Genomic DNA, 19686 nt, shown 5'->3' on the forward strand with positions numbered 1-19686 from the left:
ATTTGATTTTTGGGTTTTTTTTTCCATGTAAAAACATGTTATTTTTTCTATTTTACAGAGACTAGTATGTGGCTCTTTGTGATGATCATAAAAACCATTACATGTATTTATTATAGGTCTCATTACCTAAGAAGAACATAGGGTTTTTAGATACTTTAAAAAGCAGTTGTTGAAATAGCTTTGTCCTTAGATAGAGCTGACTGCCCTCTCCAGGCTGAGGGTGATGATTCCAAAGAGAATCCAAAGTAGAGTCCTTAAGATTTAATCCGTAGGGGTTTAATTGAATATTTTCCAATTTGTACTTGATTACTTCCCAAAGGAGTTAGTTAAACCTTTCATTCTTCTCAGCTGTATTTGAGAGTGTGCCAAATTTAAGTCATGTGACACCGCATTTCACTACAGGGACCGACGACGTGGTGGGTCCTGAAGGCATGGAGAAATTCTGCGAAGACATTGGAGTTGAACCAGAAAATGTGAGTCAAGCTTTTGGGACAGTGTGGGATGGTCTTTCTTTCCTGCCTCTATTTCTTTTTCCAAGGAAAGCAGTAATAGAAGAAGTAGTTGTGTGTTGGTTTGTGTGAGGCCTGCTAAGAAGTAGGTTCTATTTCTAGTTTGCTTTACAAATGGATTTTTCCCCTTCCTTCCTTCTTTTCTTTTCTTTTCTTTTCTTTTCTTTTCTTTTTTCCTTTTGAGACAGTGTTTCTCTGTGTAGCCCTGGGTGTCCTGGAACTCACTCTCTAGACGAGACTAACCTCAAACTAGAGATCCACCTGCCTCTGCCTCCTGAATGCTGGGACTGAAGGTGTGCACCACCACTGCCCAGCCCGATTTGCCCCCTTTAAGTGTTGTGGTGTAACAGTGCTGATTTGATTTCCTGAACCTAAAAGGTGCATTAAGTGCTTAGTCTTGCTGTGTAAGAGGGTGCGGGCGCCTGTACCTCGGTACTGGATGAATCCTGAGGACGAGCCCTGTGTGCTGTGTGCCTTTATCCCCTCAGCAGCTGTTCCAATTTAGTAACGAGCTCCAGATTTTAAATAATTATTCATAAAGGTTTGAGTAGGTGGTAATTACCATAAATTTTCCAGTCGTTTACTTCTAATTGAACTTAGCTCAGAAAGTGACTGATTTTTAATATAAAAGTACTAAATATTTCCCTTAGAATTTGGAGTTATTTTATATATGCGTAATTGTTTTTTTCCTCCTCCTTTGCATCATGATAGTGTTAAATATTCTTTCTTGTCCTCACATACATTACACTAACATGAAAACTTAGGCTCACCCATGTGCCCTGGGTGCCAGCATAGCAAACAGCACCTGTGGTCTGGAAAGGGTGTCAGGGGACCAGCTTCTTTGTTGAGACATATTTTAAAGACATCTGGTACCCATGGTGTGTGCTGTACTTTAATGAAAACGAGGAACGGAGATCTTACACCTTGGTCTCCATCTCCCCCTTTTCCCCTTGCCTTTCCTGTGCCTTGCTGGCCGCTCCCTCCCCACAGTCTCACCAAGAAATGAGCTAAATTTTCCAAGGTGTCTTTGGAATGTGTTTCATAATATGGATTTTTGTTTTGCATTTTAAAAAAAAGTTATTTTAAGGCGTTCTAGTTCCAGCATTTTGATAAATTACTTGCCTTGGTGTAAACGTTTCAAGAAGAGCAGGTCCTTGGTATCTAACCTGGTTGAGATGCCCATGGGACCAGGGCAGTGGTGCCGCTGGCTTGCAGGAGGCAGGTTTCTCTAGGTGCTAGCTGAAGGGGGTACTGGCAGGGGGAGCGGGAGCCCAGGTAGGCTGTGGAGGGATGAGCTGAACATCTGAACGGAGGCCATCTGAGGCCAACAGTCCGTCTCCCCGTGGGATGCCCTGGAGTTGATTTTGCCTGGAAAAGGAAAGTGCTTGCCGTTCCTCACCCATAACAGTTCTCAAGAAAAGGCAGCTATTCCTGGCATCCTTGTTGGCAGTTAGGAACCTTTTAGAACTGTTTCTGTGGGGAGCGAGACAGTCTTGATATGTAAGATTACGTGGAGGACTAAAAAGACTAAGTTCAGAATTGGAGTCTTTCCAAGTATGGGCTTCGGTTCTGAGACAGCGCAGTAGGGGTGGTGCATTTAATGAACCCCACTGTGCTGCCAGTCCATGGGCTGCACCCTGCAAAGCAAGTGTTGAGGTCAGTGTTTGTAAAGCTTTCCTTCCTCTACTAGCAAGCGCTTTGACTCCCTGCCTCCTGATTGTCATAGCTAGGAAATTTTATCAGGCCCCAAACCTCAAGTCTCCTTTCGCTTACTAAGGGGTGACTATGGAAAGGGAAGGGGAAATGATGTAATGGTTTGTTTTGAAAGTTCTGCATAAAAACAGGTTTAATAAACAGGTGAGAGTAAAGAGCACCTATATACCCTTCTCTGCACTTTCATGACCTTTCCCCCCATTATTTATTGGAGTGTGTGTGTGTGTGTGTGTGTGTGTGTGTGTGTGTGTGTGTGTGCGCATGTGTACACTCTTCTCCAGAGGAGACCGTTTCTCCCACTCACACAGTCCTCACTAGCACTGCTTAGTTGCCTGTAGTTTTTGGCATAGGGTCGAGGCCTGCTAGGCTTTGCCTCTCCACCTCAGCCCGCCCATGGTCAGCTCATGTTTCCTGTTAGTCTTTGAGGTGGAGGACTAAACAGAGGCCTAGCTCGATAATATGTGTAGTTTACTTAATGATGTGGTTTGGTTCACCTGAGTAAATTGATACTAACATGTCAGAATTGCGAACAGCTCTGAGCTGAGGAGAAAATCTACTGTGGGTCATATAAAGAACTGATAGCGCCCTTCACAGGGAAAGTTTTCTTAATTGTATCTTTTTACCCTTATTTACCCATAATTGAGAGATCTCTTTTTCATTTAAAAAGCCCTTCTTATTTTTTAAGTTTAATGTTTAAAACAAAAAATAATTTTATCACTAGTTTTATTATCAAACCTAGACAACTCGGTTTTGAAGCCACCCTTCACATTTGGGCGACTGGACCACTGTGGGCAGAAACTCTAGCAGGACGGTGGAGGAGGCAGCCGCTGGGTCTGGTGTTTCCCTGTGGAGTGGGCAGCCGCTGGGTCTGGTGTTTCCCTGTGGAGTGGGCAGTCGCCGGGTCTGGTGTTTCCCTGTGGAGTGGGCAGTCGCCGGGTCTGGTGTTTCCCTGTGGAGTGGGCAGTCTCTGGTCTGATGTGTCACTGTATCTTTGTATTTTAACAGGTAGTTATGCTTGTCCTAGCCTGGAAATTAGATGCGCAAAACATGGGCTATTTTACTCTACAGGAATGGCTGAAAGGAATGACCTCTCTGCAGTAAGTCCTGGGGCTGCAAGGGGCTCGGGTGGCTGGTGGAGGACGGAGAAGGTGGGTGGAGTAAAGGAGGGGGCATTCCTGGTTGCCTCTGGTGGTCACCCCACCCCTGGGGACTCAGGACATGGTAGAGTGTGAGGGAAGAGAGGCCTTGCAGTGTGGCAAGCCTCCCTTTGGTCAGAGACGGAAAGACCGCAACCCATCCTGAGGACACTGGTGGGTGCATTTTCATAACTGGAGCGTTACGTATTGTGTGTGTGGTGAAGAGAGCGTTAGGACTTCTCTGGCCTCTCTCTGGAGGACACGGGGCTCCTTTTCCCCATGCATGGCAGCCACATGTGTAATGTAAAGTTTTATAATAGATAAATTTAAAAAAAGTTTCAATACATTTTATTTAACCACAGACACCCAAAACATGTTGCTCTAACACAGAGTAATGCTTTTAAAAAATTAAAGTATTTGATATTTTCTTTCTTTTAAAAAATCCTTTCTCTTAAAAATGTAGTGTGTATTTTACATTCTTAGTCCATCAAGTGAGTTTTATTAGCCATGTTGGACCCCTTAATCCAGATTAAGAAAACTGGTAGCTTTATATATTTACTGTGTGTGTGTGTGTACGCATGCGCGCCTGCTTGCTTAGAGATTATTTTGCTATCTAGGAAGGAGAAAGTTGGGAGAGGGGAACAACAATTCAGATGGTGTCTAAGATGAAGCATTAGTTGGCTTTGGTCTAAGAACCAGGAATGTTTTTATCTTTTTCTTTTCCCCTTAGCTATGGATAGAAGACTTAAATTTTAATTTGTTAGCTTCTTATTTTATTTATTTATTTGTTTTTTGAGATAGGGTCTCCCTGTGTAGCCTTGGCTGTCCTAACCTTGGCTCACTTTGTAGACCAGGCTGGCCTCGAATGCACAGAAATTGGCCTGCACAAATGAGGAAACTGAGGGCTTAGAGAGAAATATACGTCACTTGTCAAAGTAGAGCTGGGAAGAAAAACCAAGACTTTGCCTCTTAACTCACATTCTTCTGCTATAGCATTGTCTGTGGCAGAGGACTTTTAAGCAAAAGTCAGCATCCTTTTAGAAGCACACATTCCCTGTCTGTGTGCACTATGGTTTTGTGGCCTCTGAAATCCCCCCTTTAATGGTCTGTCACACTGGAGAATGTGACTGTATGCTTTTTTGTTTGTTTGTTTTGTTTTGTTTTGTTTTTGACACAGGGTTTTTCTCTGTGTAGCCTTGGCTGTCCTGGACTTGCTGTGTAGACCAGGCTGGCCTTGAACTCACAGCGATCCTCCTGCCTCTGCCTCCCAAATGCTGGGATTAAAGGTGTGCGCCAACACTATGCCTAGCCTGACCATATGATATTGAAGCCTGATGATTCATCATTTTTCTTGATGCTTTTCCCTATTGGTTTCTGAAGAGAGTGTTTCATGGCTATTCCTTTTAAGTGTTCTTGTGACGATGAATGCACGGCCATGTTAAGATTTTGCTTCGAGGCTTTGTGGCTGCACCACCATCTCTCACACCCATTTTCATTTGTTCTTAGAGGGGATGGTACCCATTTATATATAGTCTTAGGTCCTCTCAGAAATTTACCTTTATAAAGTTTCTTACTTATGCCGGGTCTTGCCCATGTGTTTGGGCGCTGTACTTCCTAAAGAGGCCTGTGTCTCCATTGTAAGGGGACATGGGATGCCGTGACCTTCTGAGTTGTGAGCTCTGTTGTGTGATGTGGTGCAGTTGGTGACACGTGGGTTCTAGAAGTGACTATGACCTAGTTCTAGAAATGCAGGGTTCAGTGATATGTATGATCCACTGTAAAGGTGCAGGAATTGGCTGTCTTTTTTGTAGTATAGGATTTGGAGATTGGTTGTCTACCAACATGGAGGATCATCCAGGATATAGTTACTATGCTTTGCAGTTCAAGCATGCAGCCTGAAGTTTCTAAGAACCTTTCTACAGCCTTCCTAGATTAGCCATCTGTTTAAGGAGTATTTGAATAGCACAGGTGTGTCAGGTACCGTGTCCTGGGCAAAGACTATCTGAGCAAGACTCTGTCTCAGGGGCTCTCAACCTATGGGTCGCGACCCCTAGGGGTTTCTTCACTGGGGTTGCCTAAAAGCATCAGAAAACACAGATACTTGCATTCATCTCTTTTTTTTCTCCTTTATTAATTTATTCTTGTTACATCTCAATGGTTATCCCATCCCTTGTATCCTCCCATTCTTCCCTCCCTCCCATTTTCCCCTATGACTGTTCCTGAGGGGGATTTCCTCCCCCTGTATATGCTCATAGGGTATCAAGTCTCTTCTTGGTAACCTGCTGTCCTTCCTCTGAGTGCCACCAGGTCTCCCCCTCCAGGGGACATGGTCAAAGGTGAGGCACCAGAGTATGTGAGAAAGTCATATCCCACTCTCCACTCTACTGTGAAGAGTATTCTGTCCATTGGCTAGATCTGGGTAGGGGTTTAAGGTTTACCGCCTGTATTGTCCTTGGCTGGTGCCTTAGTTTGAGCAGGACCCCTGTGCCCAAATCTGCCTATCATAATGTTCTACTTGTAGGCTTCTAGGACCCTCTGGATCCTTCTACTTTGCCGTTCTCCCATGCTTCTCTCATCTAGAGTCCCACTAGGATGTCCTGCATTCAACTCTTAACAATAGCAATTCATAGTTATAGAGTAGCAATGAAATAATTTTATGCTTGGAGGTCACCACAATGCCAGGAACTACATTAAAGGGCCACAGCGTTAGGAAGGTTGGGAGCCACTGCTCTATCTGATCCCCATGACCTCACAAGAAGTGTGGTGATTTGATCGAGAATGTGCCCCACAGCAGGGCATTTGAGCACTTGGTCCCCCAGTCGCCAGTCACTATTTGCGGATATTTAGGAGGTATGGCCTTGCTGGAGGAAATATGCCGCTGGGGGTAGGCGTTGAGCACATATAGCCCTGCCTTCCCTGTAGTTCACTTGCTCTGCTTCTTGCTTCTGGTTGAAATGTGATCTCTTAGCTCCCTACTCCTGCCACACCATGCCTCCTGCTTGCTGCTGTCCCTTCCTGCATGATGGACACTTGGCCATCTGGAATTGCAAGCCAAAATAAACCTGTTCCCCTGATTATAATGTTTTATCAAAATGACAGGAAACTAGCTACTGCAGGAAGCAGCTGAAGAGAGGAGCGATTTACACTGGTGCACGGTGTGCACAGCCAGCTGACACGAGCGCATGGCAGCAGAGACGTGTGGGATCCGCTTCCTCCCGAGCGTTCCACACCCTCTCATGACCATGACATTACGTGGAGACTAAGGTTCCAAGCACAAGCCTGTGGTGGACATGTTGCATTTGGGCTCTAGCATCCCTCCTCTGGCTTCTTCATAGGCTCCTGGCCACCTCATTAAGGGTCCCAGCCAGCACCTTTTAAAAGTCGAAAGTCTCTTTTGAGACTCAAGACAATCAGTTATTTTAAAAAACATACTTCCAATATACTATGGCATAGAGTAAATACTTATATTCCAAAATGGAGGAATGAGAGGCTAGCAGGAAAGATGGCCTTAGTAAGACTGGAAATCCTAAATGAACATAGAACCCTGAAGCTCCATGCCCTGTGGCGTCCTCTGAGCTCCACCAGGCTGGAGTAGCCCTGCACTCCGGCTGTATGAGCTGTGGCTCACAAGGAGGTTCTCCCCATGCCTGCAAACAGTCCTTGGTGAACACGCCCACATCCCTGGCATCTGCGGTATTTTGGTATCCGCATCTCAACTTGGGCTTCGGTTCCTCTGCTTGATGCACAGCCCACTCGCAGTTCTGTGCAGGGAGTCCCCTAGTCCATGCTGCCTGGCCCCAGTGTCCTTAAGGAGTCTTGGGGCAGCTCTCCATGACTCTGTAGCTTTTTACTCTGTGTGCCTGAAAAAGTAGCACACGTGGACAGTGCCAAGTTGTATTGCCAGCTCTCAATACAACCTGGCTCCAGCTGCCCCTGTGTGCCTTCCAAGCTGAACCCTGGGAAAGACCTTCCTTGGTGGCCCTCTTCCAGGGTGCCTCTTTAATCACTCACTCTCTTCAAGTGAGTTTTCAAATGAGTTTGCGTTGCTACCTATTGAAGTGTGACCAGCGAGGGACAACGTCTGAGTCTCTCTCAGCAGCATTGCTAGTCTTAACAGTTACCGCTAGTCGGTCTGTACTTACTTAGTTCTCATCTTAATCTCAGTGTTAACACAGTTCAAGTCCCTTCCTTGCCAGACTGGCGCATTTCCGTCTTCAGCTCTAGCCATGCTGTTTTGACTGTAAACGAAGCAAAGGCAGTGAGCCGCGCCACAGCGCGGAACTTCATTGCACTGTCGAAGTTTCCTCCATCAGACAAAATGGACCATTGCGTCTCAACTCAACCTCCAGGTTATGGGGAGAGGAACAGATTGTTGCCAATTCCTTGGCAAATATGACTGGTCTCCATTCCGGTTCCTAAAGTTTTCCGTGCCCTCCTCACCAGAGCTGGCGAGCGAGTGGCGTTCTCTTTCCTGTGTGCCGCTCCACTGGCACTCTAGTCTTCCACAGTTTGCCCAGCTTGCCCAGCCAGCTCTTCTTATGGCCTCAAACTCTTCCACATTCCCCCAGGAAGTCCGTTCCAGGAGCGAATGAACAACACCAGCACACACTCAGCTTTGTCCTCCTCCCTTCTGGCTCAGTTCCGGACCCCAGCCTGTGGGGTGGTGCCACCCATAGTCAGCGTGGGTGCGCTCACCCCTGGGTCATCTCTCTGGAAACACCTCCTTCTGCAGGCCCTGAAAGTTAGGCTGGGTGTGGGGGTCTCAGTGCAGCCAGTGGACACTGAAGGTAACAGTCCCCAAGACAAAGTCCACTAGGACTTTGAAATAATACTTAGAAGGCTCAGAAGTATTTCAGTCACTCTTCTAGTTGACTCAACCAAGCCCTGTGTTTGTAAGGTGCATTTACCTAGTGCATAGCATCACTCTCAGGGCAGCTGTTTGTACGCACTAAAATGGAAGTGGGCTGTCATCTTAGTTGTCTGGTTTTTCTTCTCATTTCGTTTCCTCCCCCTGGTTTTGTTCATCTTCATTCTATTAAATATGTCCCATAAATGCTTTCGATTCAAGTTGGAACTCATGTGTATATGATAAAAACCTGTATTTTTATGCAGGGAAACTCATTTTAAATTGTTAGAGCAAAGTACCACAGGCAGAGTTGCTTAGGAAGAGCAGTAGTTGGTTTCATGCAGTTCTGGGGGAAGCCTTAGGCCAAGGCTCCAGCAGCTTTGGCATCTCGTGACAGCTTGGATTTGGATTGTCAAGGGATGTGCATGTGTTGGGCAGGACATAGAAGCTCCTTTAGACTGCTTTAAGGACATCGGTCCATTCATAAAGGTTTCGCCTTCATGACTCAGTCCAGACTTCACATCCAAAATTTTAAAGATAAAACTTTTTATTGTTCAAAACGTATGAAACATTTATACAGTGTGTTTTGATCACAGCCGTTCACTGCTCTCTCCACTTTCCCCTGCTGACCCTCGTCCCGTCTCCCTCCTAACTTAACATCCTCTCTTTTTTTACTGTTATTATTTTATTTTATTTGGTTATTAACAACCCCTGGATCTTAAATAATTTTTCCCTGTGTACCTAAGTGTGATGCCCCACATTTTAATAATTTGCATTTGCGGCTAAGATTTCAGCATACAAATTGATGGTGTGTCTTGAGTGGGAGAGAGGGGCAGACACAGATAAAGAGATGGCAACAGTCTGACCTTTGGGGAAAAAGACAGGTTCTCAAGGAGGTTATTTCCCTGTGGTGGGGGTGTGCTTGAACTGGAAGCACCTTGAGTTTGGAGACAGGCTAGAACGGTAGCCAGTTTTTGTGTAAAACTCTTGATGAGCTAGAAAATAGCTAGAAAAACAGCTTTGGACACAGGCTTTGAGGGGCTGTGGGGAAAACAGTCTGTACTTAGAGCTGTGTTTCTCTCGCTGAGTTTTATGACCTACCCTTTGTATTCTACTTGAGGGGGAAATATGGCCGCTTTCCCAGAATGCCCTCTGGGTTGGCCATCCCAAACCTGTTTCTCCTCTGTCTATATTGTCAAAGGGTCCCTGTTGAGTGGCCACTAGATGGCAACCTGCAGTTCCAGGCCGGGCAGCTCAGAGCCTTCTCTCTGCTTCGTGGCATGAGCTCTGAGCTTACAGGGAAGAGTCCGTGGACAGAAGGCACCATAGTGGATACAGGAGGTGGAGTTTTGCATTTGCATTTGATATTTGGTCTCATTTAAATATGAGGTTGATTCATTTCTGACAGTTGGAGGTGTCTTGCAGACAGGGGCATCTATCCTTGGGGTGGAAAGGTCCCCCCAGGCCTGGCTCGGATCTTGTTTTGGTTTTGTGTGCTGCTCTGCCCCCGGACCCAGCGAAGTGTGTTCTCTCTCAGCAGCTCTCACTGCTCCAGTTCCTCACCTGAATCTGTGAAGAGTCACCTGGGACTAAAGGAGACAGCCCGTCTAATCTGTCCCTTGAGGGTCCTTTCCAGGATGACAAGGAACCCGGCCTTACATGCTTTTGGACTGGCTTCCTCCTCTCAGCCTCCCCACGATTATTTATTAACATTAGTAATTATTTCTGTAATAGTGTTTGGTTCTGCAGTAGTACACCCGATGGATGCCTGCTAAGCCAGGGGCCACACCTGTCCCCCATGCTCCCGTCTTGGCCGTCCTTATTTGGGCTCTGACACTAGGTCTAGAGGTAGATTCCCAGCATCCCTTCCTTCCCCACCCCGTTCAGAGACTTGGACGAGCTGCTGAGGAGGGTCCAAGCCTGGTCTCTCCTATGGTGGGCCGCTGCCTCCATTGCTCGTAGGATTCAACCTTTCCCGGTGCTCCATGGGAGGTGTGCATAGCCGTTCTTTGGTTGTGAACGAGTGTGTTTATGAAGTAGATCATAACAAGTGAAAGTAAAAGAATATGGTTAGTAACAGACGCCATCAGTTTGGGCCCAGCCTGTTCAGCAGAGTTGACAGTGGAGACCCTGTTAAGTACTCAGCTGGAGTCCTGATGCAGCAGCTGTGTCTCCTTGGGTAAGAAGACTTAAGTAAAAGAGCAAACCAGCAGGAAAGCAATCTCATTAAATCAGGGCCTCAGCGCCCCCTGACCCCACGGAATTGACTGGGAGGCTCCACTAAGGCATCGACTGGAGTTCCTGACTGGGTGGTCTAGGCGAAACAGCGTCTCCTTTGGTGGGTTTCCAAGTAAAAGAACGTCATTCAAGTAAACAGAAACATCATCAGGTCTGTTGCTCTCCATGTCTGCTGGAGAAGCTGAGGCAGTCTAGTGGAGCCACACCCACCTCTTGAGTGCTCATGGCTGACCCTCCAACTTCTCTCCCTTCCCCACCTGTTTATCCCCCTCACCTTAGGCACTTTTATATTACAGGGTAAGCAAACATGGCTACCTCTGTGGAAGTGCTTTGCCGTGGGTGTGGGTCAGCAGTCTTTAAGAGCACTGTGTCTTCATTCTTGGGCTGTTTGTTGTTCTCCTTAATCCCTGACACAGTTGGGGGCAGGCAAGCCATCCCCTGACAGGGAGTCTAGGATGACATTGGCATAAGTGTATTGGGGGTTTGTGTGTACACGACAGGACCGGGAACCCCTCTGTCAGAGCCAGCTTCTCAAGGAGTTTAAAGAGTACATGATGAGTCACCAGCATAACATTTGTTACAAGGTCAGAGGAAGCCATTGTGGAGTCAGACCACCAGATTTGTACAAGGGCTTTTGCACCTACCCCGCTCCCCTCCCCCTCCCTGCCCTCCCCCTCCCTACCCTCTCCCCCTCCACTGAGCCATCTTGTTGGCCTGGTTCTCATTTTTAAGGCGGTCTTAGAAAGTTAATCTCTAAAAATAAAAATGAGTGTGCTTCCTTATAAAAAATAAGCACTGTCACTTCCTGGTAAAAGCAGGTTGTGATCATCAGGGCTCTCTGGAGCAACAGCTGGATTCAAGTCCTTAGAAGAGAAAGTACAAAATGTAGGCTGGAACTTTTTGTGCCGGAGAGCAAGGAGCTGTGCAGAGATTGATGGGGACATGCCAGAAGCCTGGTTCAAGGGTCCCCTGGCCAAACTGGAACAGTTTGTGCATTGCAGAGGCTAAAGCCAGTGAGGGATGGAGCACATTGAATTAAAAGTAAGCATGAGAAGAGTGTGCAGAGCTCCTCACAGGAGTGTGACAGGCCAGGAACAGTGTGTTGCAGTTCTGGGGTGACCCCAGCAGGGGTGTAAAACTGGCCTCTGTAGATGGGGTGTTCAGCAGCTGCATATGCTGCTAGGAGAGGCATGCGAGGTGACAGAGGCTGGGCTGGCGGATATGCGTGTGTACACACACGCACACACACACATACACACGTACACACACACACACACACACACACACACGCCTTCTTAGGGGCTATGAGAGAACACTAGCAGAAGGCAGGTAGGGCTTTCACTGATGTGCCTGAATGCCACTGTGTCACAGTCAGGATTATGCCACCACACTGGTGCATCTGGTCAGTAAGTTTATATACAGCCTACTTAAGGTGGTGTTGAAGCATTAGGAAAACAGCAAGTTGAAAAAAAATTGAACTGGGTAATCAAAGTCTTGAGGTGTCATCCCACGGGCTACTTTTTCAAAGCTGCGAAAGTACTTGAAGTGGAGACCTTAGGGCTGGGGAGGAGGCTCAGCTGATAAAGTATTTACTTCACAAGCATTAGGGTCAGAGTTTGACCCCCAGGCCCCATGTAAAAAGGCAAATGTCGTGGCATACATGTGTAACTGCCAGCCCAGGAGATGCAGGCAGGTGGGTCCTCAGTGGCCAGCCGTTCCAGCTCACTCAGTAGATTTCAGGCCAGTGAGAGGCCCCATCGTGGCTCCCACATGCGCGTGCGCGCGCGTACGTGCACGCACACACAGACACACGTATATGAACACACAAATCACTAAGTGGAGAGTCTGGTGCATACCCCCCCCCCCCAGCCATACAAGTTAAGGTGAGCCTCGTGGTGTGCCCTGGAAGGACAAGAGGACACAGTGCCATGTTCCCATCAGCAGCATGGGTAACCACAGGGAACTTACCTGACAGAATGACACATGCTACAAAGACAACTGCAGTGGTCTCTTAGCAGGAAGCTACAAAGGCTCTGTAGAGCAGTTGGAGACAGGGTGCTTGCCAAGAAGGTAAACATAGGGCACTGAGATGCTGTGAGGGTTGATGGGAAATGTCACTGGGCCTAGCAGGTGGTCCAGCACATGGCACTCAAGAATAAGAGCATAAGTGTGAAGGGGTGTGTGTGTGAATGTGTATGTGTGGTTGCTGTGTATCCACTCTTCTATGCCTTTAACATGTATTAAAAAGTGCAAAAAGCAACTGGTCACTGTGGACACAGTCCCACTTCTGCCTTTTTATTCTTTTGGTGTTTGTGTTATTCCAGTTTAAAAAACAAAACACTCAGGTTGTAATTTACCTTTATTCTGTTTCCTAGATGTGATACAACAGAAAAACTCAGAACTACTTTGGATTACTTAAGATCATTATTAAACGATACAACAAACTTTAAGCTCATTTACAGATACGCGTTTGACTTTGCACGGGTGAGTTCTCTGGAGCCTGTCCAGATGTCCCCACCCCCACACCCCCAGCCCCCCCAGCCCCCCAGCCCCCCACCTCCCCCACACCCCCAGCCCCCCCAGCCCTGGGTCACTGCCTCTGGAGGTTTGCCGTCTACACCACAGCAAAGACCTTGGGAAGTTATTCCCAGGGCACGAGCTAGTGTTTCTAATGCTTTGAAAAATAGATTCTGGGCAGCCGTGTGTACGCTAGCTGAAAGCGTCAGTGGCTGCCATTCGCTGGCTCCTGTGCGTGAGCCTGTGATGGTTTGAACTCTGAGACACACCCGGAAAGGCCGTCCATTCTCCCACAACAGCCCTTGGCCCCTCATGGGATGAGAAGGTTGACCATACCTAATCTACTTTCACTTTGAAGGCTGTAACTGTGTCTGGAAAGAATCTGAATTCAAACCAAAGCTAGTTTTAGTGAATCAAGCCCAAGTTTGTGGCAGGGTTTCCTAGGGGTGAGTAAAAGCCTGGTCACCTCAGGGAGCGAATTGCAGAGGACTTGGTGTTAAGTTCACGGAGACCTGGCCTCAGCCCTTGCAAGCCTGCTTTATTCCAGATCAGTGTCTTCTCTGTATTTGTGTGTTTGTAGGGCTCAGATAACGAGACATTAGTTGGCTGCATTTTTTAATATCTCTTTTTTCTATTTTTAGTGGAGTGAAGAATGATTCTTCCCTTCTCTGTGCTGATATTTTTTTATTTTTCACTCTTTGGTTCCAACAGCTTAGCACCAGAAATGCATTCCCCGATGAGCGTGTCTATGGTGATACATTAAAAAGTAGTGCTGTGTGGAGCCCTAATCCGTGTCACTTGGAATCCGCAATCTAGTGGAGTCACAGTGTGTGTGGAATTAACCAATGCTAGAAACTATGGGGTGAGATTCATATGTAATGTTTGATGGAATGGCACCTGTGTAGTGCTACTTAGAAGCCAGAGGCTAGATACTAGTTTTTGGGTTAAATAGTTCAGAACATAATTTCCCCTCCATTTTTATAGTACTTGTAGAGGTCCCTTCAGGAATAGCCTAACTTTACCCAAGTCAGGTGTCAGATTCTCTTGGCTGCCCTCTGTGTTTCAGGTCTCATTTGCTCCTTCCTGGCTTCGTCTGTTCTGAGTCAGTCACTGTGGTGCACCTTGCAGAGGCTGCTCAGGTCTCTTTCTTGGTGTCTTTACTCCACCACAAGCTTGTCAGTCAAGGCCTTTGTTGCTCCTAACCTGCCTCTTCTGCTAGCCTTCTTTCCACACTGAGCCAGCATCTAGGTCACTAGAGCATCATCAGCCTTCCTTTGGCCCTCCCTGGCTTCCTGAGGCCTTCAGTACCTCTCACTACATTTATATTGGCATGTGCGCCGTGATATGGAGGTTGCAGTTGCCCCCATAGCAACCAGGAGGAGACTGGGCCAGAGGGAAGTGGAGAAATTGGCCTCTGTCGCACTTTTAATGGACAGTAGGTGTCTCACTGAAACAGGACTTGAATCTGGCTTCCTCCAGCCCCGCATAATCACGTCCCAAGCTGCTCAGTAACGTCTGTAGGGAACTGTATTCTCTGTGGCCCACTGAGCCTGATGCCTTTCTGTTTTCTGTTTCTGCTCATGAGGGACTGTTGTCTGGAGCCTGTTTGCATTCCCACACTTCTGCCCATCTCTCAGCATGTGAGCCACAGGCACTTACATAGCCCCAGTAACTGCTTGATGTGACATTGGAGTTTGGGTACCAGTTGTTCATATCCTGGAAGATTGACTGTGAGTTTTCTCTGTTCAGTAGAGTGCTTTGCTTTTAAGGGACATTTCAACAGATGCTGGCAAATTATCCCTTTTTATATATTAATGAATAACAAGTATTCACATTTTATCATTTAATTACCAAAGCCATTCAGTTTGGTTTGGATATATACTAAAGTGAACTTGTTAATAAACTTTTGTTTAGCTATATCCTACAAGTTTGGGGAAGTTGTATTTTCATCTACATTCAGCTAGAACATTGCTAGGTTCTGTTTGGATGAGCTCTTGCTGCACAGCCCAGCAACTGGTAACCTCCCGTGTGGTTTCTTTTTGACACATTATTTAGAAATATGTTGGTTATATTGTAGGTGTTGCAGATTTCCCATGTACTCTTTGTATTATGGATACATAGTTTAATTCTGTTAGTCAGAGAAGTACAACTTCAGTCTAATATGGTCCAAAGGTCCAAAATGTAGCCCGCTCTGAGACTGTCACATACCACTGTTGTCTGGTGACTCTTAGTTGGGTGAGTTTGCTTGATGGTTTTCAGGTCTTTACTGACTGCTGTCTATTGGTTCTGTCATGTGAGGAATATCGAGCTCCTCAATTTTAACTTCCTCTGTCACCGTGTCTTTCCCCTCCATCTGTTTGGAAGCTCTTTATGTTACGTGGACATTGTTGCGTCCTGGTGAACTGACCACTTTACATTAGGAAGGATGTCTGTTCCTCATTACAAACTTACTGTATGAGGAAAGCAGCCCATCCGGCATGGCTGTGTCAGTTCCGTCCCCTTCCTTTAGCCCATGGGTGTGGCCGTAGGCTGGATTTCTGACAGAAGTGTGCATGTGGATGACAAGAGTCTGATGCCGCATCTGGTGTGAATGTTAACACTCTGCTCCTGCCTTGCCACTTCTCCCTGTTTGTCCGACCTGTTCTCCAAAGGAAGAGAGAAGGTAATTGTCGTGCCCTGCCCTCTTCTCGTGCCTCCTTTGGGACTGAGGTGGGGTTTTCTGTTTCTTGTGAGGCTCTTATTTCTCCCAAGCTTTCGTACCCACATCTGTATTGTACTGTTTTGGCTGCTCACCACAGGCCCAGCCTTGATGTTTACAATTTTCAGTGTTGTAGGTGTGTAGATGTGTAAGAGCCTTGACCACGATGAACTCTCTTTTTGCTCTGCATACTTTGTGCATTTTACTCATGCTGTGAGTCTTACACTATGTCTTGTATTAAACAGGCGAATGTGCCTGTTGCAGGTACCCAGGTGGCTGCTACTTCCGAGGAGTTCTTTCTTCTCATCCAGGCAGATCTCTGTACCCTTTTCCTCTTGCTGAGTGAAGCTTCCTTAGCAGTCCTTTGAGGATGGACCTGCTGCTGCTGCTGCTGCTCACTGTGATTTTGGCTCTACCTTTAGTTTTGTAAGATGCTTTTCTGGGTAAAGATCTGGAGGCTGGCACTGTGCCCTGGCAGTGATGTCTTTCTGTCATCTCCAGCACTGTAGCATCTGATGGCGTTGCCATCTTTATCCTCTGAGCATGATGTCTGCACTGAGATAGTTTTCTCTCTTCTCTGCTGTCTGGCAAGCAGACTATGATGCTCCCAATTTTCCTGGTTATGATTCCAGTTGGGGTTTTTTGAGCTTTTTGAATCTGTGGGTTCAGAGATGACATTAAACTGGGAAATCTGTTAGGCAGTACCCTCCAAATGTTTTTATGTTCTGTCTCTTTTTTCAAATACAAAATGTTTGTCCTTCCTTCCTTCCTTCCTTCCTTCCTACTTTCTTATTCATTTTATTTTTTTCAAGTCAGGGTTTCTCTGTGTAGCCCTGGTTGTCCTGGACTCACTTTGTAGACCAAGCTGGCCTCGAATTCATAGAGATCCCTGCCTCTGCCTCCTGAGTGCTGGGATTCCAGGCGTGCGCCACCACGCCCAGCTTCTGTTTTGTTTCTTGCTACTGTCCCACATTCTGCTCACTGTAAAGTTTTATTACTGTGTCTTCTATTGCTAATCTTTTTCTTTTCATTTTTTAAATCTCTTTTGACATCTTTCATTACAAAGACTATTTCTCATTGCAGAAGTTCTTTTTTTTTTTAATGCTTTCTATTTTCCTCAAGACAGTGTCCTTGTACCTCCTTAAACGTCTGTGGTGTGTTTTTATCAGATGGAAAAGCTTGCCAGCCTTATCTGTGTCTTCCTTTCTGTGTGGTGTGTTGGGTAAGTGCTCTTGATGGAGTTTAGCTGCCGCCGTAGCCCTTGCCTTGGAGCGTGCTGTGAGTTGTGTCGCTGGTTGCTGGATTTGCCTCTCCTACTTGGAATCAGTTGTGTGCTTTGAAAGGGTGATCCAGAGTGGCTTTAGCCCAGCAGTGCCTTGGTGTGACCAGAGCGGCTTTAGCCCAGCAGTGCCTTGGTGTGACCAGAGCGGCTTTAGCCCAGCAGTGCCTTGGTGTGGCTAGAGCGGCTTTAGCCCAGCAGTGCCTTGGTGTGGCCAGAGCGGCTTTAGTCCAGCAGTGCTTTGGTGTGGCAAGAGCAGCTTTAGCCCAGCAGAGCCTTGGTGTGTGAAGTCAGAGCCTTCTCAGTGCCCAGGTGAGCTCTTCATACACTGGCTGTGGAAACACTGTCTTCAGTCCTCTGTCAGCTCAGTCACTGCTTAGCAGCTGCCGTAAATCCTTGTAGCACTGCCAAGAAGTGCATGGCCAAAGACTAGAGGAGACCACTCTGTGGCTTCCAGGCCTTCGTTTTGTGGCTCTCGGCTCTTTTTTCCTCTTTTATCACTTGTTTCCTCTAACTCAGGAAAACCCGTGGGCTGTGCTTGAGTTTCCCCGTTTCCTCTGCCGGGGCCTGGAAACCACCCCAGTGCCGAGGTGCCCTGCCGGCCTTCCCTTGTCTCCCTCCCGGAAATTACAGCATGTTGTCGGGGTGGAGAGCAGGTACTTCCTGTCTTCCCACCTCAGGACCCAAGCAGAGTTGTTTCCATGTGAAAGTAGACTTCAATCTTGGTTGAACGTAGAACCCCAACCTCTTCTCCACCATGGTTTTTGTTTTGTCCTGTTTTTTGTTTTTTCCTGCTGAAAAAATGACTCCAAGAAATCATGTTATAATTAAGACAGCAGATCTTTTTTACATTGCAGTTTTAATGAAAATTGAACTACTTGACAGTGTTACTAATATCTTAAATATTGCAAAACAGCAACAGTGTTTGATACATTAAGTATTCTGAGTGATACTTTAATACACCAAAAAGAGATTATAATGGTTCTCAATCTGCAGGTCGCGACCCCTTTGAAGACGTCAAACAACCCTTCACGAGTCACCTGAGACCATCAGAAAACACAGACACTACCGTTCATAACAATAGCAAAGCTACAGTTATGAAGTAGCAGTGAAATATTTTTGTGGTTGGGGGTCACCACAGTATGACCTGTGTGAAAGTGCTGTAACTTTAGGAAGGCTGAGAACCGCTACCATAATATAACATTAGAAAATGATGGATTGGCCCTCCTGACCTCACTTTACCACAGTTGTAGTCCCAGGAGAGTGATCGTTTCTCTCACCTATAAAACTGGTAGTGAATGGTGCTGCAGAGATGACTCAGTGGTCTAGAGAGCTTGTTCTCAAGCAGAACCTGGCTTTGGTTCCCAGCACCCTGTGGTGGCTCACAACTGCCTGGGACTCCACTTCTACAAGGGCACTCACACACATGTGTCACACAGACGTACATGCAGGCAAACACTAACACACAAAATGTTTACAGGAAACTTGCGGCCAGTTAGAAATGGATTCAGTTGTAAGCTTCTGTATCGCTCCCTCTGGTTCTGAGTCCTCTGTGGTCTCGTAGATCCCGTACAACTGTGAAACTTCAGAGGTCACCTGGTCCAGCCCTGTAAGTACCAGGCAATGAAGTAGTACCAGACAGGACAGGACGGGCAGCTGAAAGCCTCTGCTCTGCCGGTCCTTTCCACTGAGCCATGCTGCCTTCTCAGTCTCCAACTTGCCACTAGCCTCTGGGGTCTTATAAGGGGAAATAGACTAAAACCCACAAAGTCTGCACAACTCTCTTACATAACTAAATTTTTCTCCTAGTATTTTCTGCACAAGATTTTCCCCCTAGTTGTAAGTTGTGCTTCTTACATAACCAGTACCATGTGACGTCTTCCCAGTTGACACCGTTTCCCCTCAGATCCCTTGAGCTTTTTGAGACAGTGTCTGGCTGCGCTTGCAGGCTCATCCCAAACTCCAGGTTCAGCTGGTCCTCCTGCACCTCAGTCTCCCGAAGGGCTGCAATTGCACATGCCGCTGAAGCTGGTCTTGTTCCTTATTTGAAAAGCACCTGGTGAAAGCAACTTGATAAAGAATATGAGATAAAAAGCTAGGTAGAGTAACTTAATTTTGATGTGAGAGTAGTCAGTGTATTTGATGTTTTATAGTCTGCCTGGTGAAGGCAGGCAGTGATGGCAGTCAGGAGGGTTGGCCTTTTGAGAATGGTGAGTGCTGAGTGGAGTGAGGCCGCTGTTAGCAGTGGTGGCAAAGGCCTGGGAAGAGCAGAGGCCCTGAGTTTACGGTGTGGTCACTGTCCACTGTCCACCGTGGCAGGCCTTCCTCCAGCATGCTCTCTTACCCTCTGATGGAGAACAGCCGTGGGCTCAAGTCAGGAGGGTGGGGCTTGGAGCCCAGGAGCTAAGAGGAGCCTGGTGGGGGTGAGAGAGATGAAGTGAGGTGGCACTTGGGAAGGAGTGATATGTGGAGAGAGGTGGCCTTCAAGATGAGGAAGGAAGGCTAAGTAAGAAAGAGCCACCCGGCAGACGAGAGACTGATGCCCGTGTGTGTGTGTGTGTGTGTGTGTGTGTGTGTGTGTGTGTGTGTGAGTGAGATCTTTTTTTCTACTTCTTGAAATAGGCCATAGCATTTGAATGGAGGATTTTTACGGAGTCAGAAGACACATAGAAGTTTGATGAGAAATGGCAGGTTAGATCCTGTGGTAACCGGATCAGACTAGTTGGGCCTTGATGATCTACTCACTGCTG

General features: G+C 46.9%; 1 protein-coding gene across 13 annotated transcripts in view; it reads left to right on the plus strand.

Moving 5' to 3' along the window:
* Nucleotides 1-19686, plus strand: part of DCUN1D4 (defective in cullin neddylation 1 domain containing 4) — an 81248-nt gene that overhangs the window by 52554 nt on the left and 9008 nt on the right. For all 13 annotated transcript variants that reach the window (XM_084759732.1, XM_084759743.1, XM_084759738.1 and 10 more), the window contains 3 exons: nucleotides 403-473; nucleotides 3228-3319; nucleotides 12818-12926. In XM_084759732.1, coding sequence (XP_084615858.1) covers nucleotides 403-473; nucleotides 3228-3319; nucleotides 12818-12926 — 272 coding nt within the window. The remainder of the gene's footprint in view (nucleotides 1-402; nucleotides 474-3227; nucleotides 3320-12817; nucleotides 12927-19686) is intronic.

This window comes from Acomys minous (assembly GCF_964271855.1).
Source record: "Acomys minous genome assembly, chromosome: 15".
Classification (NCBI taxonomy): domain Eukaryota; kingdom Metazoa; phylum Chordata; class Mammalia; order Rodentia; family Muridae; genus Acomys; species Acomys minous.